Source organism: Leiobunum rupestre, chromosome 4 (genome assembly GCF_980474605.1).
Source record: "Leiobunum rupestre chromosome 4, qqLeiRupe1.1.hap1, whole genome shotgun sequence".
Classification (NCBI taxonomy): domain Eukaryota; kingdom Metazoa; phylum Arthropoda; class Arachnida; order Opiliones; family Sclerosomatidae; genus Leiobunum; species Leiobunum rupestre.
The window spans coordinates 56,388,245-56,413,524 of NC_143387.1; the positions used below are offsets into that span (position 1 = coordinate 56,388,245).

General features: G+C 36.9%; 1 protein-coding gene across 1 annotated transcript in view; it reads left to right on the forward strand.

Annotated features, from left to right (window-relative positions):
• Window positions 1–13,100: 13,100 nt before the first annotated feature.
• Window positions 13,101–25,280, forward strand: part of bun (TSC22 domain family member bunched) — a 29,168-nt gene continuing 16,988 nt past the window's right edge. The window contains exon 1 of the mRNA XM_090173390.1: window positions 13,101–14,917. Coding sequence (XP_090029516.1) covers window positions 13,320–14,917 — 1,598 coding nt within the window. The 5' untranslated portion in view covers window positions 13,101–13,319. The remainder of the gene's footprint in view (window positions 14,918–25,280) is intronic.

Sequence of the window (25,280 nt, forward strand, 5' to 3'; positions counted from 1 at the left end):
CAACCTAGGCCAGCGAACGCTTGACGATGTGCTTTTATTATGTCCAATGCCGACGTCGATGAGGGCGCTGACATTTGCATTATTTCCTGACCACTCGAGTCTTGAACACCTTCTGAATGGTCTATGTTAAATTTCCCTTGCACATGAATTGTGACCGGCCCCAGATCAATAAATGCTAAAGCTGAGAGAAATGGATGTTGATTTCCACTAACCACCTTAAATATCAAGTGTTCCGTACGCTTCCCTACTCGGCACTTGAGTTTGAATTCTTCTAATGGACGTATTTCTGATCCACCATATAACCTCAACACCGAATTGGATGGTAACAATGGTGCATCCATTCTTTTTATCCTAGCCAAATCTGTACTAGAAATGATATCGCACGTTGCCCCGGTATCTATCTGACAGTCCAACATTATTGCTCGACAATTGTCATCTTGAAATTGTACTTTCCCAAAATATTTTGTAGGTCTATTTCTTAAAATAAAAATAAAAGGGTATATTTCTAGAATAACCCCTATTGGGAAACCGTTAAAAACATAAAAATAACACCATTCTTAGACATACGTGAAAAGATCCATGATCCAAATTTAAAGCCATTTCTTCCGGTGTTTGAACTTGTAGAAATAATTGTTTAATGCTTAGTGAAAGCCACAGTAGGAATAGCGGTGTTTTTAAGGCACCGTTTGCCGTTTACAACTTCCTTTTCACTTTCTTTAAAGTGATAGCTACAAATGAATACATTCGCACCGTGTCTTGTGGATTCCGGTAATCCTATAAATAGGATCGAACTGTTCGCTATTCAAATGGCTTTGTCTTACGCGTCGGTCAACCTCCTAGGCACTTTGGTTATTTGCTGGGATTCGAAAAGCGCTCTGACCAACGTAACAACATTTGTTTGTCAGTAATTTTTCACGCTAAAATCGTGGCTTACGTTATCATAAAGGTCCATTCACGGGAAATTTTGTTCAATTAATTTATGTCATTTTAGTTCGATAATTCTGGCCAATATCTGGTTCTCTGAACCCCGTTGCCTACGCAACAGTTTTTTCAACTTTCAAGAGTCAAGACCAGCAAAACAATTTGGCTGTGCAATATACAAACAATTTTACTGTAACAAATTTAGGGTGTAATTTACTTTCTTTAAGGTCTTTGAAGAAGTTTAAATCCAATAATATTTAATTAATTAAAATGGTCTTAAAATAAACTGTTGTTAAGCTTAGCATTTTGTAAACCTCTTATTACGCAATGATCGGAGAGCCATCTTTCGTGAATCGGACGTAAAGGAACAAGTCGTCACGTCGTTAAAATATATCCGTCTTGTTTATAGGCGTACAGGGGCCTTTATAAATTATAATACTAAACGTAACAGCGATTCCAAATTTTACTGACCAAAAATCCTCTAGTAACCCAAAGAAATTTTTCAATAAAAAGAACTAAGTAACCTAATTTAACCTAACCTTTCACAACCTTTGTGATGGGTACCAGTGACCCATAACTCTCCTGTGGTGTCCGGCTCATGTTGGAGTTCCAGGCAATGAAATGGTGGACCGTCTGTCGGCAGTTACTAAGCTTATACGCCCACCAAAGCCACTTTTCCGATTGACTCACCCCATCGCCGGGTATCTAGAGTATTATAAATTTCTTATATCTATGGGTGTACTAGGTAAACCGTAGAAGGTAACCAAACGTATGAAAACTGGCAGTCTTGTTACAAACGCGCTACCCTCAACATTTATTTAGGCTGCGTTCAGTAACACTCAAAGGATTTAATAATAGGCGCTTAAATAAAACATCTTCAAGGGAATCGCCAAGAAGAAATATATCTGAGCGCCAGGACCTGTTTAAATAGTGCTTTTGCTGAGCCTTAATATGTCAAAAAAAGCTACCTTGTTAAACGAAAACACTTGTTGCATACCGTAAAGGTGAAAAAAAATTTGCATTATTTCAAGCACTATAGAAACAGTAACTATCAGGTCCTGGTTCTCGAAAATATTACTTCTGGGTGATTTCCTTGAAGATGTTTTATTGAAGCGTCTATTCTGGTGTCATAAAGAAAAAAATGCAATGTGCAACATCATGAATGTATTCATTTAAATCATAAATTACGAACTGCATTAGATAGTTTGCCTTAGTTGCTAGGGTGGGAGGGGCTTCGTTATTAGCGACGGAAATCTACGCACTCTTTTGGTCGCCATATAAAACTAGATAGGTAGCGTCATAAGCCTATCATCAGTGCCCCCGCCAGCAGTAGGCACAAGTAGGCACGTGCCTATGTTAAAAAATTTAGGCCTATTTTAGGGGCCTCTAAAAGTTTTAAAAAATTGCCTCTGGGGCCTCCAAATGTGATTTTTAAATTTTATTTATTTTTAAAAATTGGTCATCTAGCCCCCTAAAAAAAGAACTCCCATTCAATTCCAATTTCCAAGAGTCCTAAATGTCCCTAACAAAACGTTCCCTTTTGAACCACCTATACTCGAAATCAATATTACTTGAGTACACAAACAAAGGCAGCGAACTCTGTGGTTTCTGCTTTTGGTAGTGTACTCTGTTAACATTGATATAGAGTATATGACTCACTGGATTTCTTTAATACGACTTAAACCGTTGCAACGCTTAAACGAAGTGAAATCCCAGCGGAGCTGAAGTCGAAGCGTAAAGCATCGTACTAGTCACTACTTTGAATAGAGAGCGTCCTGGGGATTAGGGTTTTTTCTTTTTTACTCCTTGTCCTTTTTGCGAAATCACGTGATATCAGTGACCACTGATCGTAGAGAAAGGACCTAGACCTTCGGTGGTCGGACTTGACCCAGATAACGCGCGTTTCTTCATTTCGTTTTCTGCTCCTGAACAAACAGGTAGTTCTCCATTTCGTTTCTCTCCCAGTCAAATTTTTTCTAAGTCTCTTCCGAGACTAACTTTGCCAATACAGCCTTTTTAAAGGCTATTTAGCTGTTTTAAGCTAATTTTTAAACAGCCTTTTTCAAGGCTAATTAGCTATTCTAGCTAAATTATTCAAAAAGCCCTTTTCAAGGCTAATTAGCTATTCTAGCTAAATTATTCAAAAAGCCTTTTTCAAGGCCTATTAGCTATTCTAGCTAAATTATTCAAAAAGCCTTTTTCAAGGCTAATTAGCTATTTTAGAAAAAATATTCAAACCGCTTTTTTCAGGGCTTTGATATAGCTGGTATTATTAAAAAGTCTGTTTGAAGACTACATAGCTTTAACTAAGCTTTATTTTCTTAAACCTTTTTAAGGTTATTTCGCTATTAGTATACAGGGTGTCTTAATTTGCTCGATCAGGCCATTTTTCTCAAAATGTATTTATGCTAGGGTTCTGAAATTTTCAGGGTTTATTTAGTAGGTATGGAAGGCTTTGGTTACTAAATCTCAGAAAAATCGAACGATTTTGTGCCGTTTTGGAAAATTTATTTTTTCACCGGTAGGTGTCACGCAAAATGTTTCAATAGAAAAGTTGTAGGGCATAGTCGAAAGTGTAAAAATAATTTTGGTTCGGTTGAAAAAGACCTATTTTTCACTGAGTTTGGAGGTTGGGGGAAAAACAAGTTGTACTAGCAGGCAATAGCCTTTAACGTAAACAATCGTACATAATCACAACACACAAATACATTTATTTTAGGGAACTTATGCTTTCAGCTATGTAGTTAATAATCAGATCTGCAAAAAGTTATTGTTAAAGAAAATTATTACGTTCAACACCTAATTAGACAAAGTAGACAAAGACCGCGTCTTCCATTTCGACGTGGTTACGAGTAAGATCATCAAACAAAGATTTGTAGACCAAAAATTACGCTTATTTTTCTTTTGTTGTTTTTTAACGTGAAATATCAATTGTCTGGGTAGTAATTAAAGCGTTTACATTTCAAAGTTAAAACATTATCTCAGCTTGGCCGATTGTTGTCCAGTATGCCTCTTTACACTCGAGGTCAGCGCGCTCATATGCTACAATTATTTTACGGAGAAGGTCGTCTTAATGCTACTCTAGTAAGTCAGTTATTTAGACGAAGATTACCCAATTGCAGACCAAGTCATACGACGGTTCTTAGAGTGGTCCGCGACTTCGACAACTGGGGTAATATCAATCCGAGGTTTCGAGGTCGTGGTCTCCAGGACATCGACATGGAAAGCACCATATATGCCTACTTCGTCGCCTATCCTCGAGCGAGCGTCAGGACTGCCAGCTTTGACTTAGGGTTGGATCGAAACAACGTTTGGAGAACACTCAAAAGACACCATTTTCATCCTTATCGAGCGACACTTCACGATCAACTACTGATGTCTGACGAATGTTCATTCGGAAGAGATGGGCCTTTCAACCGTCAAAACCAACATATGTGGGACTACCAGAATCCACACTGGGGATTTCCTCACCGCCACCAAGTGCAGTTTCGCTTAAATGTGTGGGCTGGTCTGTTAGGTGACAGAATTATTGGCCCGTTCTTCCTGCCAAATCGTCTGAACGGTCAAAACTACTTGGAGTTCCTTCAAAATGAAATATCCAACGTGTTGGACGACATTCCTCTGGCCGAGTACAGACGCATCTGGTTCCAGCAAGATGGGGCGCCACCTCACCAATATCGTGACGTGGTTGCATATCTAAACGACGAGTTTCCTGGAAGATGGTCGGAAGAACTGGTCCTGTTCGTTGGCCTGCAAGATCCCCTGATCTAACACCACTCGACTTTTTTCTTTGGGGATTCGTAAAGGACTACGTATACCAAACACCTGTGACGAGCGTTGAAGATTTACGACAAAGAATCATCGAAGCATGTCGCCGGGTGACTCCAGAAATGGTTCGGGGAGCATTTCGTAATATGCAACATCGTGCATATTTGTGCATTGCATCAGAAGGTGGCATTTTTGAAAACATTTTGTAGGAGTCATTAAAAAAACATTTGTCACTTGGGCTAATTATTATTTGTTTATTTTTCGAAATCTTATAACTGAAATGCATGTTACCTACAATTCGTTAAAGGCTATTGCCTGCTAGTACAACTTGTTTTTCCCCCGACCTCCAAACTCAGTGAAAAATAGGTCTTTTTCAACCGAACCAAAATTATTTTTACACTTTCGACTATGCCCTACAACTTTCCTATTGAAACATTTTGCGTGACACCTACCGGTGAAAAAATAAATTTTCCCAAAACGGCACAAAATCGTTCGATTTTTCTGAAATTTAGTAACCAAAGCCTTCCATACCTAACAAATAAACCCTGAAAATTTCAGAACCCTAGCATAAATAAATTTTGAGAAAAATTGCCTGATCGAGCAAATTGAGACACCCTGTATAATAGTAGCATTTTCAAATATGAGTACCAGAAAATTTTTATCTGGGTCCCAAAAATGAGAAAAATGGAAAAGGGAAGATAGTTTCGTTAGTAATCAGAAAGGTGCAATGCAGTGCCGTCTTTCCCATTGGGCAAATAGGGCACTGCCCTAGGGCCCCAAGATTCTGGAGGGCCCCATTTTCAACTTTTGTAAGGTGAAAAAGATGAATCTTACAAATATTGTTTTTCACATTTTTTAAATTGTAGTATTGTCTATTTACATTTTACAAATTTTTAGACTATCTAAAACATGTCTTTTCGTGATATAGACGGTGTAGACCGTCGCATTTTTTTATTTGAACCAATATTTGAAGATTCGGGCGACGATGGACTTTGCATTGGAGGTTAAATGCCTAGTTTTTCTTCTGCCTGCCCCTCTTTAAATTAGGCCAACATGATCAGCGGTTGGCCTACCACCGGGGTATTTGTGCTCCAATAAGTTAATTTAAAGGGGGACAGGCAGAAAAAAACCTAGGCCTTTAAGAAATTGTCTGAAATTATTAGGGGCCCCGCGTATCGCTTTGCCCAGGGGCCCCCAATCACGTAAAGACGGCCCTGGTGCAATGGCACGTTTTTTGAAATCGTCGGCGCAAAGCCATAACTATAGTTCTGAGAAAAACCTAGTCAAAGAATTGGGAAAGGGTTTAGAATCCTTGGAGACTGATAACAGTCACTGTTTTAGTAATACTGCTGAAGTTCTTCCAAACGTCAGTACTGATATGGAAATGGAACTGACTCATGAAGGAGAAATTGCAGAAGTAATTGCAAACCCCAACTCTAACCATGCACAAAATACATCAAACAACGTGTCCAATTCAAAATAAATGGGCTTACACGCGTTGAATAACTTGGATATTAGTCTAGATAAAGATTGCCTTCCAGTTCAGCCTAAACTAAATCCTTTTCCTAAAAGATTAATTGGCGGTAAAAATCGAGGTTTCAATTCTTCTTGGTATGACAAATATCAAATGATTGAATATTCAGTTGCAAAGGATGCAGTGTATTCTTTTTGTTGCCGTCATTTTTCAGGCAGTAGAAACACTGCATTTCTAAAGGGATTTTCGGATTGGAAAAACATGGGGACACAATTCGAAGAACACTTCACTTCCAACAAATCTTCTCACCAACTAGCCTGCAAAATGTACTTAGACTACATGGAATCCAAATCCCGTGGATCAATGGTTTGCCAGGTTAACGACCACCATAGACTAGACGTTATTAGAAACAGAGAGGTCCTATCTACACACGTGGAAGTGATTATTTTATGTGCCCAACAAGATTTAGCACTTAAGGGGAACACTTACACATCCGCCGACAATATTGGGAATAGGGGAAACTTTATTGCAATATTAGATATTTTAAAAAAATGTCATGATTTAAAAGCAAGTTTAGTGAGAAAAATTATTGTTCAAGAGGTCAACTACTATAGGGTAGTTTGGGCGCTTGCCCAACGTGTTTAGCTCCGGGGGTCCGAATTAAAACGTAATAATTAGATTACTTTGAAATTTAAAATTGTCAAAATTATTTTAAGCACTAAACAAGAGGCTGTTTTACACATCAATATTAATTTAATAAGTTAAAACACAACAATAAAACAGTTCAGCTTGAAATAGCGCGAAACTAGACAATGGCCACTGTAGTCTTCCCCCTTAACAATGGGGGAGACAAGCCTAAATAAGTAGTTGATGAATTTGGGTAAAGAGGTAATCGTAGGGTGGAATTCTTCGATTAAAAGTAAAGTTGGTAATATTTATTTGTAAATAATATACTTAATAATAAAAATTTATTAATTTAATAATAATAAAACTTTTATTAATTTAATAATAATTACATTTTTATTAATTTAATAATAATAATAATTTTATTAATTTAATAATAATAACATTTTTATTAATTTAATAATGATAACATTTTTATTAATTTAATAATAATAAAAATTTTATTGATTTAATAATAATAAAATTTTTAAATGATTATGTACAATTTGGCTAGTTAAAGAACAACAAAAATTACAAAGGAGTTTTTTATGGGGGCCTCTTAATCACGCAGTGCCTACTCGCGAAAAAGCCCTGGCGGGGCTACTGCCTATCATAAGGTCCCCATAAGTAAAGGTCTACCATAGGGGCCCATGTTAACGGCGTTGTCCTGGAGATAAGAAACTTAACGTACGACGATAGGGCAGTAGCGCCATCTTCGTTTTGAAAATTTCTACATCTAAAATATTAACTTACTTGGTAGAGGAAGCTGGCTCATTTCTCGGTAGGTTTGGATGCGTCTCTTTTTGTCTCCGTTGCCTTTCTCTTTTGCCTTTCTTCGGGGCTTCGGGCCCTCTAGTTTTATGACCGTAGGTCTTCTGTTGCTTTGTTTTAGCTTTAGCTTTCCCCATTTCCCTTCCCGTTAGTCTCCCCGTTGCCGTTCCTTTTTTTCTTCGTCCTTTTTTTGTTTGGCCACTGAGGTAGACAAAATACATTTTTCCAAATTTACCGCGTAATTTACCGTGTTGCCGTAAATTACCGTAATTTTTTTTTTTAAAAAAGGTTTTTTTTACGATTAAAACTAGGAATACAAAGAAGAAACGCTTTTGTTGGGTATTATACATTTTATAAATTACCACAATAGGTTATAAATGCCCAAAAATGTTCAATTATCTTCATTTTGAGCTTAATTATCAGTATCATCATATTCCTCAGGGTACTCACTATCGTTTTCATCCTCGTCAGATTCATCGATAGTTAATTGAACCGGTATAAACAGGGATAGACATAAGTATTCTTCCTATTAAACGTATCAAACTATTCTAACACGGCCTTCGACTCCTTGAAAATTCGCAACCAAAACGAATCTAGGTGGCGCAGCGATGCCTAGCTCTTCGAGTTAGTGCGTTACGCGGTTTACGCCTACGATCTAGTGTTTGCTGGAGCGAAATTACATTACTAAACGATGCAAAAATACACTAAAACGCGAATAACGTTAGGTTTTGAGTTTTGTAATCTTGCGCGACGTATTTTTGGTACATTTTAGCTAGAAAGATCAAAGAAAATTGAGAAACAGTGAAACACGAATACGATGGTAAATTACCATGGTAATTTACCACAATAAATTACCCTATTAATTACCAGGGTAATTACCATTTTCGTAATTTACCTGAGAAAATTGTAAATTACTGTTACCAGGGTAATTTACCGCGTAAATTACCAGGGTAAATTACCGATTCGTATCTCACTGAGGACGACCACCAATCCCTCAACGGGTATTCAGAATACTTCCGCCATGGGTGTCCCCACCCCTTCCCCACGTATCCCCCCGTTGGCGTGGCCGTTACACATATCTCGCCCTGATTAATCAGTGGACGAGCGGACTGAATTTGTCCCACACGTTACAATCATGAATAAAAAAATAAAAAATTCAAAGGCAGATAGACGCGTGATAGAGAATATCGGTTGTTCGTTATTATTTCTGTGTTAATTTTCTACGTTAAATTTGGCAATCTGTATAAAATTTATTAAAATACCTAGTTTTAATTTCTATATTAGATGTTACAGTTTTTTTACTTAGGGTAAATTAGGTAAGTCGTGAATAATATAGTGATATTCTTTAGGAAAGTTAAAATTTTACAAGCCAATATTCCTAAAGTTGCGTTGGGTAAAGATAACGTGTGATACAGTGTCGGTTGTTCTTACGTTAATATTTCAGTAATAAGTGCTTGAATTGTTTATGTTATATTTGGGTATGAATAATTCCAGTTATTCAAAGCAGTTCAGTTAAACAACAACTAGTATTCGTCAGGATGAAATGTATTTATTTTTTCTACAGCGGGATACACGACGAGAAAATAGTAAGCGGGTTTGATGAGATTTTTAAATTTCTGTAGCAACGTTCAATCTCTTTTTTTCTTCTTCGTGTATCTTGCTTTATATATAAAGAGAGTACGCAAATGCTTCACTCACTATAACCAAAAGTAGCATCTTATGCTACTTTTGCTATAACTAGACGCCGAACCGTATTCGCCATTGAATTGGGAATAGTACCGCTAGAATGACATAGGCACCCAAGGCGCGTTCGGTAGTCGTGGTTTCGCGAAACAAATTCTGAAATTTCGAGTAGGCGCACAGTAAATATTAATCTATTCGCATTCAATTAAAACTTATTGCACGAAATATAATATACAGGGTGTCTCAATTTGCTCGATCAAGCCATTTTTCTCAAAATGTATTTATGCTAGGGTTCTGAAATTTTCAGGGTTTATTTGTTAGGTATGGAAGGCTTTGGTTACCAAATTTTAGAAAAATCGAACAATTTTGTGCCGTTTTGGAAAATTTATTTTTTCACCGGTAGGTGTCACGCAAAATGTTTCAATAGAAAAGTTGTAGGGCATAGTCGAAAGTGTAAAAATAATTTTGGTTCGGTTGAAAAAGACCTAATTTTCACTGAGTTTGGAGGTCGGGGAAAAAACAAGTTGTACTAGCAGGCAATAGCCTTTAACGAATTGTAGGTAACATGCATTTCAGTTATAAGATTTCGAAAAATAAACAAATAATAATTAGCCCAAGTGACAAATGTTTTTTTAATGACTTCTACAAAATGTTTTCAAAAATGCCACCTTCTGATGCAATGCACAAATATGCACGATGTTGCATATTGCGAAATGCTCCCCGAACCATTTCTGGAGTCACCCGGCGACATGCTTCGATGATTCTTTGTCGTAAATCTTCAACGCTCGTCACAGGTGTTTGGTATACGTAGTCCTTTACGAATCCCCAAAGAAAAAAGTCGAGTGGTGTTAGATCAGGGGATCTTCCAGGAAACTCGTCGTTTAGATATGCAACCACGTCACGATATTTTTGAGGTGGCGCCCCATCTTGCTGGAACCAGATGCGTCTGTACTCGGCCAGAGGAATGTCGTCCAAAACGTTGGATATTTCATTTTGAAGGAACTCCAAGTAGTTTTGACCGTTCAGACGATTTGGCAGGAAGAACGGGCAAATAATTCTGTCACCTAACAGACCAGCCCACACATTTAAGCGAAACTACACTTGGTGGCGGTGAGGAAATCCCCAGTGTGGATTCTCGTAGTCCCACATATGTTGGTTTTGACGGTTGAAAGGCCCATCTCTTCCGAATGAACATTCGTCGGACATCAGTAGTTGATCGTGAAAATCCTGGTGTGCGTCAGCCACGAGGCAAAACCAATTGCAGAAGTCGAGTTGGCACTGTCTATCACCGTCATGCAGTCCTTGGTGAAGTGTCGCTCGATAAGGATGAAAATGGTGTCTTTTGAGTGTTCTCCAAACGTAGTTTCGATCCAACCCTAAGTCAAAGCTGGCAGTCCTGACGCTCGCTCGAGGATAGGCAACGAAGTAGGCAAGTATCGTGTTTTCCATGTTGATGTCCTGGAGACCACGACCACTAAACCTCGGATTGATATTACCCCAGTTGTCGAAGTCGCGGACCACTCTAAGAACCGTCGTATGACTTGGTCTGCAATTGGGTAATCTTCGTCTAAATAACTGACTTACTAGAGTAGCATTACGACGACCTTCTCCGTAAAATAATTGTAGCATATGAGCGCACTGATCTCGAGTGTAAAGAGGCATACTGGACAACAATCGGCTAAGCTGAGATAATGTTTTAAATTTGAAATGTAAACGCTTTAAATACTACTCGGACAATTGATATTTCACGTTAAAAACAACAAAAGAAAAATAAGCGTAATTTTTGGTCTACAAAATCTTTGTTTGATGATCTTACTCGTAACCACGTCGAAATGGAAGACGCGGTCTTTGTCTACTTTGTCTAATTAGGTGTTGAACGTAATAATTTTCTTTAACAATAACTTTTTGCAGATCTGATTATTAACTACATAGCTGAAAGCATAAGTTCCGTAAAATAAATGTACATGTGTGTTGTGATTATGTACGATTGTTTACGTTAAAGGCTATTGCCTGCTAGTACAACTTGTTTTTTCCCCGACCTCCAAACTCAGTGAAAATTAGGTCTTTTTCAACCGAACCAAAATTATTTTTACACTTTCGACTATGCCCTACAACTTTTCTATTGAAACATTTTGCTAGACGGCACAAAATTGTTCGATTTTTCTGAAATTTAGTTACCAAAGCCTTCCATACCTAATAAATAAACCCTGAAATTTTCAGAACCCTAGCATAAATACATTTTGAGAAAAATGGCCTGATCGAGCAAATTGAGACACCCTGTATAATAATTTTAATAAAACATTTAAATTGAAATCTACCGTAACAATCCAAACTTAGACGACTTGCCAAACTTTGTTTTTTATTTGGCAAATTTAACTTACCTCCCCCCCCCCCCCCCAACGTACTCTCTTCGGTACGGCTCTGGCGAGGTGTTCAGTTAAGATCTATTAGATCTTGATTTGAGAAACTTCAACAGTTTATTGTCCGATTATTTCATTTTATTGCAATTTTACATTGTTTTGTGTTTCGCTTCATGGCAACACAGCATTTACGACACCCAGATTTTGGCAATAGCAGACGCTAGATCATAATTAGGCGCTACTTCGAAAGAGAGTGGGTGGGTGAGAAAAACAAACAGGGAGAGAATGGTGTACTTGGCTGGAAAAGCCTTCACACCATGGACGTAATATAATATTAAGTCCATGTTCACACCAAGCGCGATTCGAAGTTAGGTTATTGTATCAAAACGCAAGCTGACTGCCAGGCCTTACAAGAAGATGGCGCTAGAAAACTGCGCCATTTCGAATTCCACGTCCTTCAACCCTGAAGAAACCTTGCTCATATTTACATGTTTCTTGGGAAAGCTATTCGAAGTTAAGCGACCGTGAGGCATCTTGGCGTGGTAAAAGCTCAGTTCCGCGCAGTAACCACCCATAACCGATGTTTTTTTTTTCGTATAGCTACGTGAATAGAGTACTTTTAAAAATAAAGCAATATTATAAATTGTTACTTAGTTTCTATTGTAAAATAATTCATTATATTTTATCATATCAAAGATAATATAAAACTCCGCATTCTAGATTCGAATTCTGAGAGCTTTTTGATTGATGGTTTGTAACGAAGCGCTTACCCACTTCCGGCACGTCACCTCAGAAAAATCGGCCTACATTCGGTTGCTGTATTGTCCTATCACGGCCAGCTTTGATGACGCGCTGTTGGCCGTGGTCTTACCATGATAACAATTATGGAGCTATTTTTTTCGGATTTCCGACAGGAAATAGGTAAACGCTATTCGCGACCGCAAACTATCGCTACGTCCTCTTTGGTTCGCCATTGAAACCTAGATAGGTAGCGGTTAAAGCAGACGCTATTAGTTTTTCCTCATAGTTATTCGTAAATTTTACTTTATAAATAATGATACTGGCATTTTTCTTGTATTTTAATAAGTTTATTTAAGAAAAAACGTTCTTTTTACTTTTTAATTGGTCTGTAGCAGACGCTAGATCATAGGCGTTACCTGGGAGAAGCTAGCGCCGTTACACGACCTAGACTCATTTCGGTTCACCAGATGTCGCTACGAATAGCCTACTAAAAGATCGGTCAGAGCATTGCAAATTTTGTTTGTTTTATGAAAGGGCATAAAAAATGGGTTGTGTATTTTTTTAGTTTTAGTGAAATTCAATATTTTAAAATAATACTTAAATGATAACTGTTTTATAAAATTACTGGCTTTTCTGCCTATTTCTGGCACTGATGTTTTCCGAACCTATCGTCGTTTTCTCACATGGTAGCCATTTTATTCGACGTTTTAGAGGTGTGGAACAAAATTTTAATTTAATTTATGTGTTTTTAGAATTTATTATCGCGTAATAATGTTTTCGTTTAAAAATGGATAGAACGTTTCATAATTAACGGAAATATGCTAATTATATCCGTTTGGTGCCAGATCTCTAGCCTAGAAATCTTGGTCAACAAGGTTCAAGGGCTGTTGGTCTAACCAAAGGGCAAAGGCCCACTTTTAAGTATTTCTATTTTTATAATGGCTGACAGATATAGAGTTGGAGATAACGTTGCAAATGCCCAAGAAATTGCGTCTTTAGTGACATCAAGTACCGAACAGACACACGAAAACGTGTACGTGGACTTACCAAGTGATCCTCGAAGTAGGCCTGTTTTGACTGCCACAGAGTTTAGTAACAATAGTCACAAGAAGAAATCAACATCTTTTCAAATAACCAGCGTAACTGTTCAAGGTTCTCGTTTGGGTAATGATACTGGCGATGACAGCGCTGATGATTTAGATGAAAGTCACACAGAAGATATTAGCTCTGATATATTAGACTGCTCTAAAACAACAGATCTTGATAACGAGCTAGTGTCATCGGATAATAGTAACGCCAATGTTGAAGAATTTGGCATCCCTAATTTAGTTCTACCTACTATACAGCCCATTCCAGTCAAATCCAAACCTAATGAAGCTTCTGTTAATTTCACAGTACCACTGACAATCGGAGTTAGCCAAGAGCATTTCACTGATGTTACGATAGGACAGAATACTGTAAATACTGGTGTGACTCTCGTGACAACTACTACTTCACCACCAGGCGTGACTGCTCAAGTTCCGATGGTTAATTCAATGCCTGATCATTGGCAACATAGGTTTAAAGTAGTGAAAATAGTTAGTAGCGAACCTTTTAGAAGAGGAAGATGGCTGTGCATGGATTTCACAGATCCACCCTCAATTCATAATGAACCAAAAGCAGAAACAGCAGAAACTAGTCTTTTACCGAATGAGACTATGCCAATACAGAACTCTGTAAACATTTTAGCCACTTGCGATTCTGTTGAAAAACAGAACGTTGGTGCTGTTACCCATGTTTACGAGTTTCCAGTGAATCAGTCTTTGCCCGGAAGTATCGCAGTCAAATTAAATCCGAGTCAGCCAGCTTCTCAACCTGTATATAGTATATTAGTGCCCGTAAGTTCAGCAGCTGCCAATTCTGTACAGACTCCGACGGTAATAACTACAACAGCCGCAACTGGGGTTCAAACTGGACCTGGTATCATACCTCCCGCAGCGACCAGTATAGCCCAAAATGTGGCTGTTCAAACTGCTCCAGTAACCGTCATTACATCTTCCGTACCCCAAGCAACTACTACCAATATATCCACTGCCGTTTTGCCAAATCCAACGAGCATTCCCCCAACTAATATCATCCAACAGCCTATGATGGTACCAAGTACAATATCCAATATGAATGTTGTAACTCAAATCAACCAGCCACCGACGCTGAACCAGATGCCTCCACGAAGTAATGCCCCACTATCATTACCCAGTCAAGAAGTCAACCAAATTGCGCAACAAGCCATATTGCCAACCTCTACTATAGTCTCTACGTCTAATATACCCATTCAAGCGACTAGTCTACCAACTACTGAAATGGTGACTCCCAATACTACTGCTGTGGATTCTAGTCAGCCTACTTTAGCTGCGCAAATGAACACTTTGGACATTACTAACAGTCCAGCCAACATTTCAGTTGCGCCTACTGTTTCTTCTAATCAGTCTCCTTTATTGGAAATGTTACCCGATGCCCTTGGAACCAAGGCTTTGCAAGAGGGTGAAGACTCCGAAAGGTAAAAACCAATTGTTACATATTTTTTACTTTAACCTTCTTGGGCTCTTGCGGGATAAATAATATTTTACTTGTATTGAAATTTATTGTTAAACTAAATTATTATTTCATAAATGTTTATTAGATTTTTGAAAATAGTGAAAAATCAGTTTTGGTTTTTTTGTAAAATTCTTTATCTTCTTAAGTAAGGTTTTATTTTGGAATGAAGTTAATAAGTGTCCTGAACGAGACATATTCCAGACTGTATTTAAAAAAAAATGTGATAGTGAAATGCAAAACTGATTATTCTACTATAGTGTTATATATTTTTCAAAATTTTTGCTTGGAATTAGTTTTAATTTAAAAATATTAATCATCAGTGTTGGTACCATACCACTCCCCTAATTTTTGTAAGAGCCATTGTCAGATTTTATAGATCATATTTAAGGGGAAATCTTTAGGGTTGTTAATTCTTTTAGCCACCATTAATAGAGTGTTAAGTTTTTAATTACATTGCCTAAATGTGTTTTTTTATTTATGATGAATTAATAATATACTGGCTATTGGACATTTTTTGGGAGGGATCAAAATTAGTCATATCAAATGGCAGCCATTCAAGGTCATTTAACCCTCTACCACCTCCTTCGTCCTAAAATTAATTAAAAAAAGATTTTTTTCAATTATGATTAAAAACGCTGATTAAATTGTTTAATTACAATTAGATGAAATAAAATCCGTAAGAAAAGTGATTCGAAAAAAATATTATTAGGTAAAGAAATGATTGATATTTTCTCCGAGGATGGCGCTAGTGTCTCCGCAAAGGTGAATGTTTTTGGCGTTCCCAGATCGAATGCTGAAATCGTTGCGTATTATCGCTAATACGTGAGTTTTACCTATTTGTTATGTCATAAGTTTATGATACCTAACATCATAAACTTATGGTTATGTACATACAGACAAATTACCTTTCAAGAATCAAGGGGTTTCCTCTAAACATCCAAAATATTATGATTTGTTGTTTAAACTTAACGTGGCACTTGTATATAACCAAAGATAATTTAAACTCGTACCCTAGATTCGAAATCACTCTCTCGCGCGTTGCCGATAGCGTTTACCCACTTCCCGCTGGAACTCAGAAAAAACTCGCTCCATGGTTTGCGCCTTACCGCAACCGATGGAGCCCGATTTTTCTGAGGTCACGTGCCGGAAAAGGGTAAACGCTTCGTAACAAAACCGTCAGTGGGAAAGCTCTCAGTATTCGAATCCAGGGTACGAGTTTAAATTATCTTTGATATAACAATAAGATAAAAGTAATTGAGAGTACATTTATGTGACGAGAATGCAGACTACATAAGCGAAGACCATACTATAGGAACTTGGTAAAAACATTAAATATTTATTGATCACTTTGAAATTTACGCAATAGAAATTTCTAGCTTAGATTAATATAACACGCGTAGAAACCTTTATGAATTCAACAGAATAAAGGCGAAGTTCGTAATTCCCACCGCCAATTGTTGATTTAATAACATGTCTTTACGCTTGCCCAACTTGTTGAAATGTTGCCCTGCAATAGTTCAGCTAATGCCTAAGAATGAGTTCATAAGCTCTTTAGTGGGAGAGAAAACGGATCGACAGCCGAAGCGGGGAGGCAACATTTCAACAAGATGGCCAAGGTTATTTTATAAAAAGAACTATTTACCAGAAATTCGTGCTAGTATCTTTCCGATAAATGTACTAGATATTTGATATTTGGCATTTCTTAAGGGAATTTTTAAGAATAGCACCTTTTGTTGTTTTTGGTTTTTGTTTATTTTTTTAGGTGTATTATTTGTCAAGGATTACAGAAATGCCAAAAGTTTTAAGCGCAATTTATTATTTAGAAAGATATGATAAATATAAAATTGTTACTTACCCTCAATATTTATCTCGGAAAATACATAATATTTCGACATTTTTGTACGTATTGGTTGAGGTAGGACTGATGAAGAATTAGATTTAACGGCAAGATACTACTAAATTTAAGAAAAAGTGCTAAGTGAAATGTGTTTTTTACGGCGAATTCAATTTGGTTTTTTTTGTTAATTTTTTTCTAATTGTTAATTAGTGGTCAAGGAATAAAAAAAAATTATTTTACGGAAACATGTTTTACAAGAAAGAAAAAGGAGCCAAAAAATTGGAATCTTGAAAAAATGGGCTTTTTAATGGTACTGCATTATACAAAGCTTTTGGGTAACGTAGGACTGACGAAGGATAAAATTAGAAAATGTGAAAAACGGGCATTATTCTTTGGGTGCAGTTCCTAACTAAAAGTGAAACTGGAACGTATTGGCGCCTTACGGCGCCGCGCACTCACTTCGCTCGAGCGCTGGGGGCGCGCGGCGCCACCCCAGCCCCATTCTTGCTAATCAAGCTGTGCCATCTATAACGCAACCTAGAGGACAGTACCTAGTATAGTCTCTTGTGTTGCGAATTAAACAAGGGATAGCGACTGAGAGATGAATAGATCCCACACAATGGAGTTTTCCATCCTTCTATTAACTCCACATACGGACATCGTATCCAGTGAAAACGTACCTAGTATCTAGCGAATTGAATTCGCCGTAAAAAACACATTTCACTTAGCACTTTTTTTTAAATTTAGTAGTATCTGGCTGTTAAATCTAATTCTTCATCAGTCCTACCTCACCCAATACGTACAAAAATGTCGAAATATTATGTATTTTTCGAGGTAAATATTGGGGGTAAGTAAAAATTTTACATTTATCATATCTTTCTAAATAATAAATTGCGCTTAAAACTTTTGGCATTTCTGTAATCCTTGACAAATAATACACCTAAAAAATAAACAAAAACCAAAAAAAAACAAAAGGTGCTATTCTTAAAAATAGCCTTTCTGGACCCACGCTGAGTATAAGTTCTAGACTTTCGTGACTTGACTGACTATTGACTTCCCATGCTAGTGTAATATTCCCTTTTCGCGTAATATTTTCGATAAAAGGAATTAAAAGTCGACTTATTGTTTAATAATAAGATTTATAAACTTTTTATTGTACAGAAATAGTAGCAGACGATGACTCAATTAACAAAAACAAAGAGTTCCGGGAGAACTAACTTTAACTTTATTCGAAGAAAATTAAAAGCTATTTTTGTTAGAAGCTACACTGTACATTTAAGTTGAAAGGAATATTATTTTATTTAGCCAAGGATGTATTTATTTATGTTTAAGGAGAATGATACTATGTTGAGACGATGTTTAGCGGTGCTCCCAATCCCCCCTCGTGCACTAACAAGGACCTGAGGTGTTTATCCCAGATTTTTTTCAAACTCGGGGGTTAAGTAGACCTTCATGTACCTTGAAAGCTCCTAAAGGGATAAGTTTCAATGGCCATTCGTTTTACCATGGCAACCAAAAAGGTTTTAACTACTCAAGTTTAAACTTTCGCTATGTAAAATAGCATGGGAAAATCACGGATTACTATTTTCAAAAAACTAAAAAATTTAAAGTTTGGCAAATAATTGGGTAAAATCGATCACATTGGGTAAGATCGATCACATTGGGTAAGATCGATCACATTGGGTAAGATCGATCACATTGGGTAAGATCGATCACATTGGGTAAGATCGATCACATTGGGTAAGATCGATCACATTGGGTAAGATCGATCACATTGGGTAAGATCGATCACATTGGGTAAGATCGATCACATTGGGTAAGATCGATCACATTGGGTAAGATCGATCACATTGGGTAAGATCGATCACATTGGGTAAGATCGATCACATTGGGTAAGATCGATCACATTGGGTAAGATCGATCACATTGGGTAAGATCGATCACATTGGGTAAGATCGATCACATTGGGTAAGATCGATCACATTGGGTAAGATCGATCACATTGGGTAAGATCGATCACATTGGGTAAGATCGATCACATTGGGTAAGATCGATCACATTGGGTAAGATCGATCACATTGGGTAAAATCGATCACATTGGGTAAAATCGATCACATTGGGTAAAATCGATCACATTGGGTAAAATCGATCACATTGGGTAAAATCGATCACATTGGGTAAAATCGATCACATTGGGTAAAATCGATCACATTGGGTAAAATCGATCACATTGGGTAAAATCGATCACATTGGGTAAAATCGATCACATTGGGTAAAATCGATCACATTGGGTAAAATCGATCACATTGGGTAAAATCGATCACATTGGGTAAAATCGATCACATTGGGTAAAATCGATCACATTGGGTAAAATCGATCACATTGGGTAAAATCGATCACATTGGGTAAAATCAATAAACTTTCGGTCACATCGTAAGGATTTACAATCCGTTATTTTTTTTCCATGCTATTTTACGTAGAGAAAGTTTAAACTTGAGTAGTGAAAAATATTTTTGGTTGCCATGGAGCATTCGAGGTACATGTACATGAATGCCTTGTTAGTCTCAACTTGTAACTTCGCCCTGAAGGCCTATCGCCCGAAGTACCGCGTATCGGGATTAACGTATTAAATAAATAAATATGTTTTAGTTTCTCCAAACGTTGTTGGTCTTTTTTACCTCTTCAACCGTGTTCATTGTTACCTTTAGACCAACGGTGGTTCTCGTTTTCTTACACGAAGGCCTACGCAATCCCCGAGATTGAAAAAAAATTGTCATCCTCCCGACAGAAGAAATAAATACCCATTATCGATTTATACTATTGGGGTTTTTCCTTCAGAACCCCTCGTACCCGACAAACCCTATTTTTAACGCGAATTGAGCGGTAAATTTGTTAGTAGGGTTCCGTTCAAAATAAAAATATCGACGAAGAATGATAAACATCTCGAGTGATGGCTTGCTTATGATGGCGTGTGTCCAATTTGTCGTCCTCTCGAAGGTGTAACCACACCGGGGAAATGGTGTCATGCCAAACCGAAACGACTAAGAAGAAAATCTTATAATTCGAGATACAATCTCGGGAAGCGTGAAGTCCCAAAGGGTTGAACGCACTGTCTCTCAAAACGGACGCGTCGACATTTTCAACCTGTGCGGAGTTCTCAAATAAAGCCTCCTTCTCGGAAATCCCGACCCTTCGCCCTTACTTTCGCGTAATAGAACTTCCGGAAATTGCGCAATTCCGAAAAAAAGGTTAATTTAATTTCGTTGGAAATACCACGGAGAGAAAGTGGTTGGGAGTCGTATTGTTAGACAATTTTTTATTATTTTTCTGCTATTTCAGCCTTTAAATGGGGGCTGACAAAAGGGGGTCGACACAGGGTCTTTTATTGCACACGAAGCCCAGCTGTGCTAGCGGGATAATGGGGGCTGACAACCATGGGGGTTAACACCGGGCTTTTTTGCATGTGAAGCGGCGCGATTTCAGCCTGAAAATGGGGGTCGACACCAGGTATTATTTTGCAAGTGAAACGGTTTGATGACGTTTAAGCCACATTATCCCGCTAAGGCTTTTTCTCCTTAGATATCACCCCGCTGTTTCATGCACCTAAAAGACCCGGTGTCTACCCCCTGTTTGTTAGCTCCGACCTCTCGCTGGAATTAAAATTATTTTACAAAACTGCTCCTTAATTTTTCTCCAAGAAACTATAATGGTATTAATTTAGGTTTCATCAGTAAAATACCCTCTACTACTTTAGGCCCGTTCTTGTTACGGTTCTAATATGTTATTCCCCGAAATAGTCCTTACCGTGTAATTGTCACCTAATTGCTTGTTCCTAATTACCGTTATAGTTTCTTTCAAGTACAAATCGGCCTCTTGCGCGAGTCGGCAGGGACTTATTAACTTTAAAATATACAGTGCTTTGGGTTAATTTCACCAATTAGCCCCAATAACGTTTTGATTTGAACACGTTAGGGACAAGATGATAATTTTTAGTCTGGACTATCATAGATGACGCCGGAATTATAATCTGATAACGGAACATATTTCATTAAATTATCTTAGGTTGACTCCATTTTATAAAGGTAGAGCGGCAGTATAGGGCAGCGTTGCCAGATCGAAAATCGGAAATTATCGTATCTATGCCTAAAAATTATCGATTTTCCTGGAAAATTATCGTACATTTCTTTTTGGCGCTAAATTTGAATTCATACATAAATGCGTTGAATTTAGATGATTTTTGAAAGCACTACAGGAGTTTTATTTCAGGGAAATAAACAAAATGCTTATTATCATTATTAAATGAACTTAATATGTTTAAAAATGTATTAAAAAATGCGGTAACAGCTAGGAGTAATAAACCCTCACTACGCAGCACGTGTGGCAGAAAATGTATATCATTCATTTTTAAGTAGAAGTTAATTAATAATAGAATTTAAATAATTCGTAAGTTTTTAAAAAAATCGAAAAATTATCGTACGTTGAGGCAGAATTATCGAAATAATGGTACGATATCGTACGCCATGAAAATTATAGTACACCCTAAAAATGTCGATGGAATTATTGCACTGTGCGATAATTATCGTACGTCTGGCAACGCTGGTATAGGGGTAGTATATAGCGTGCTTCGTCGCTGTCTGTTCTAGGACTGCCCTACGTTTCAGAAACGCATTATCTCCAAAAATGGCTTTTCGAGATAAATCGATTTTTGTAATTCTTATGAAAAATAACAATACTACAGTATTTAGGTAACTGAAAACTAGTTGTTCGGGGTTTCTTTTAGTCCGCAATCTAAATATGACGACGAATATCGCCAAAATTAAGTAAATCTCGGAATAATTTTACAGAATGCGTTTTGTACGTTTATATTTGGTTAAAACCCTTGGCAGAAACTCATTCTGTGGTCTAATAATACTGAGTAACGGCCGTTGTGACTGTTACCATGGGAATGCAGCTGAAGGAATTGAAGCTGACGAAATTATACGAAATTAAGACTCTTATTGGTTAATAACGACATAATTCGTTTCTGCAAATCTCCGACGTTCGTTAATGCGTTTCTGCGGAGTATTTTCGAACCTTTTCGATTTTAAATTCAAATTTAGAATCAGCCCCTACAATTAGTATGAGGAGCATTCAAACTCAAAAATGGTCGATAATTCGTTTCTGAAACGTATGGTAGTGGAGCTTAATAGCCTAATTTTAAAATTAATGTTAATTTAAAATAATTAAATTAATATAAATTAAAATTACCGTACTATTGAAGATGGCGACTTAAACGCCGGACTGTATTTTGACCTTTGGCAACTTGTTTTCTCATGTTGTTAGCAGAGTGCGAAAATAATTTTAGTATTTGTGCCGTAGTCGTACTGTCATATAATTTACCTAGTACGAGTTTGTAATGCCGTATGCTTGAACTACGCAATATTTTATTGACAAAGTTAAAACGTTTTATGATTACAAAATTCCATTTCGTAGACCTGAAATAATATTCCAGTTCTTTCCCCTTCAAAATGTTCATAAATTACTGAACAGATTGCGTTATTTTAAATGAAATAAAAAAAATTATATTGGCGCCTGTAGAAGTGTGGTACACGCAATGTATCCGTGTCCAGGGTGAAGTTAATTTTCAGGGGTTTAATTTTAATTTTTTTTTTAACCAATTAAAGATGTAAAAAAAAACCCTTAAGTTTTGTAGATCCATCTTCAGCCTAAATATCTTCTTCATTACCAAGTCTTAATGACAAACATTTGTAACTAAAGCATAAGCCAGGTGATTATTAATTTTACATTGCATTGGGGGAGGGGGTATAGAAATCTGGTTAGCATTGAATTTAATGACTAGCCACATTCAATGGTCGGCACGCTGTCTCTCAAGTAGATGCGATTCATGATTGTGGTTTTAATTGGAAATTTAAAATTTCATTTCTTAATGCCGTATTTCGTCACTGGAATACACAAGAGCTTAAAACCATTCCCGACCCTCTGTTTAAAACACAATTTCTTAATAGAATTATAATTATTTCGGCTCTTTTTTGACCGGTTTGAACCTACTCCGGTGACGTAAATGGGGCGTAACCAAAACTAAATATCGGTAGTCAACCGAGTCTGTCAAATTCCGTAGGAATGCCCTCAATTTGTCAGTCGAGATAAACAGCAAGGTCGGCCGGCGGTTAGTTCGGTTTCCTCAAGTACCTGACTTTGAAGACATTTGCGGTTCGTTTACGTCATGGCCCACGTGGGTATTTAAATGGGTTTTTTTTCCCCAATATCGACTATCGCGTGTTTTTGATGAACCTCAAACTACGTTTCTCCAAAAATTATAGGTTATATTAATTTTTATTATTATTTTTAACTAAGAAGTTAAAGCGGTAATATTTTATAATTTCAAGGATTCTTCGTTGTATAAAATGAGGGACGTTTTTTAGGGCGACCTTCTCGAAAAGACGGCAGTTTATTTTTAAACTATATTTCTTTATACCCATAAAATTCTCGACTTTTCTTGACGGTTTCTGAAAATAAATTTCCGACTCGTGAAGTATGTTGTTGGCTAATGGTTACACTCGCTTTCTTTTCGTACCGCGCAGACTTGACCCTGTTCCTCGGGTTATTTAGCGGTGTTACGTTGGCTTTTCCAATTTTTCTTAATGGTTTAGTTTTAAAGGGCAAAGGGTTTTGAAGAGTATAAAATCATCCGGTGACGTCTCGTTTTTATAAAGTAAACTCGAAATTCTTTAAATTTAAATTGTTTGGTTTTTGGCGAGGGTTTTTCGTCTAGTTGACTATTATTTTGTTACCAAAGAAGGACAATGATCCAATGCCGGGATTTTCACTTCGAGAAAACGTTTTCTCAACGTATAAACACCATCTTTAAGGTTGTCCAAACTTCTTTAATCCCCTCCCCATCGAAAGGTTGATTTCTGAATAAAAGTTGCTTCTCGGGTTGCAAATGGTGAATTTCTTGGGTCGTTCTCGGGTTGCAAATGATAAACTTCGTCAGCCTCGATAGTTTCCGATACGATCCAGTAATGTAGCTGCTACATTTTATGTTAGAAATTCTATAATAAAACTTCCAACTTACAAAAACATTTAATGTTTTAGAATAGTTTTCCCGGAAACCTTTTTTTTATCGTAAAATGTTTGTGTCGTTTGAATCGAATAGAAAAATTGATTGGGACCTCTTTAGCCACCGTTTGATAATTTTAACCCACAGGTAAGGACCGTTGTCCAATTCTTGGGGGATATTTTAGATTTGAAGCGAGTCTTCCAAAGATGCTGGCAAAAACTGAACTTCTTTCTAAGAGTTTCGGTGACAAAGTTTGGCAAACTGCACAGCCCGGATTTTTTTCAGTTATTTAAGCACCATTGTAAACCTATCTAGATAGTTACAACTTTTAAAAGAATATATAGTTAAGTGGGATAATATTAAAAATAATTTTCTGCTCAAAGCACTGAATGAAATTGAAAATTTCAATTGGACCAAAATTTTAAATTTTCGAACAACCTAATTTTCAGGGCTATTTGGGGCTTACTTTTTTTACCTTACTTTGTAACTATGTACTGGACTACTGTATACGAATGACTAATACTAAGCGGGTAATTCAAACATGATTCAAATTTTAAATTTTCATACGCGGTGGTGTAGACACTGCACTGCCTAGCATGTAAGGCTGCTTTGACGTAGTTGTGATTCATCCTTTAGGAGTGCTCAATCAGATTGAACGGGCAGAGAGGGTGATATGCCGCGAGAGATCGGTTGCGGAGGACACGCCTTAGTAACAAAGTATTCATGTCCAAGTTATTGATGGATTACCCTTTTAGGAAGTATGAACAATAAACGTTTATTGGCAGCTCAACATTACAAGATTGAATAGAGCAAGCGAGAAGCGCATTGTGAACGAAACAAAATTAAGAAGTAGACGTTACGAAACGGTTTAAGTGAATTTTTGGTGCCGTTTTCTTCCACCAAATTGAGTGTAGACGCTCTCGGCATCGCGGTATATTGAGTAGAGTTAAGGCTCGTATAAATATTATCCAGTTATAAAAGACGGTGTTTACTCGACTCTATTCGTAACTCGGTTGAAAAATAACCAAATTAGAAAATAATAATTGTTATTATAAGTGATAAAACTGTAATAAATAAAGCAAAACAATCTATTAGACGCTATATAAGTACGATAGTTGAAGTGAGATTTAAAACGCCTATTTTGAAATATTTTTTTTATAAATTAAGGGTCTAAATTGGAAATGTACTCTGAACTGATTTTAAGTTATTTAACAACCAAATTAAAGAATTCCCTTTTATTTATTTCTAACGGCATTCTCGAAAAAAATTTATATTAAAAATTTAAAATGTATAGTTTTGAATTGATTTGGAAAATTTTAGATTTATTAAAAGATCAATCAAAACATCGCTCTGAATAAATTCGAGAACACATATCATAGTTTTATCTTAAAAATGAATTATTCTATCCCAAACGAAACAGTAAGAAAT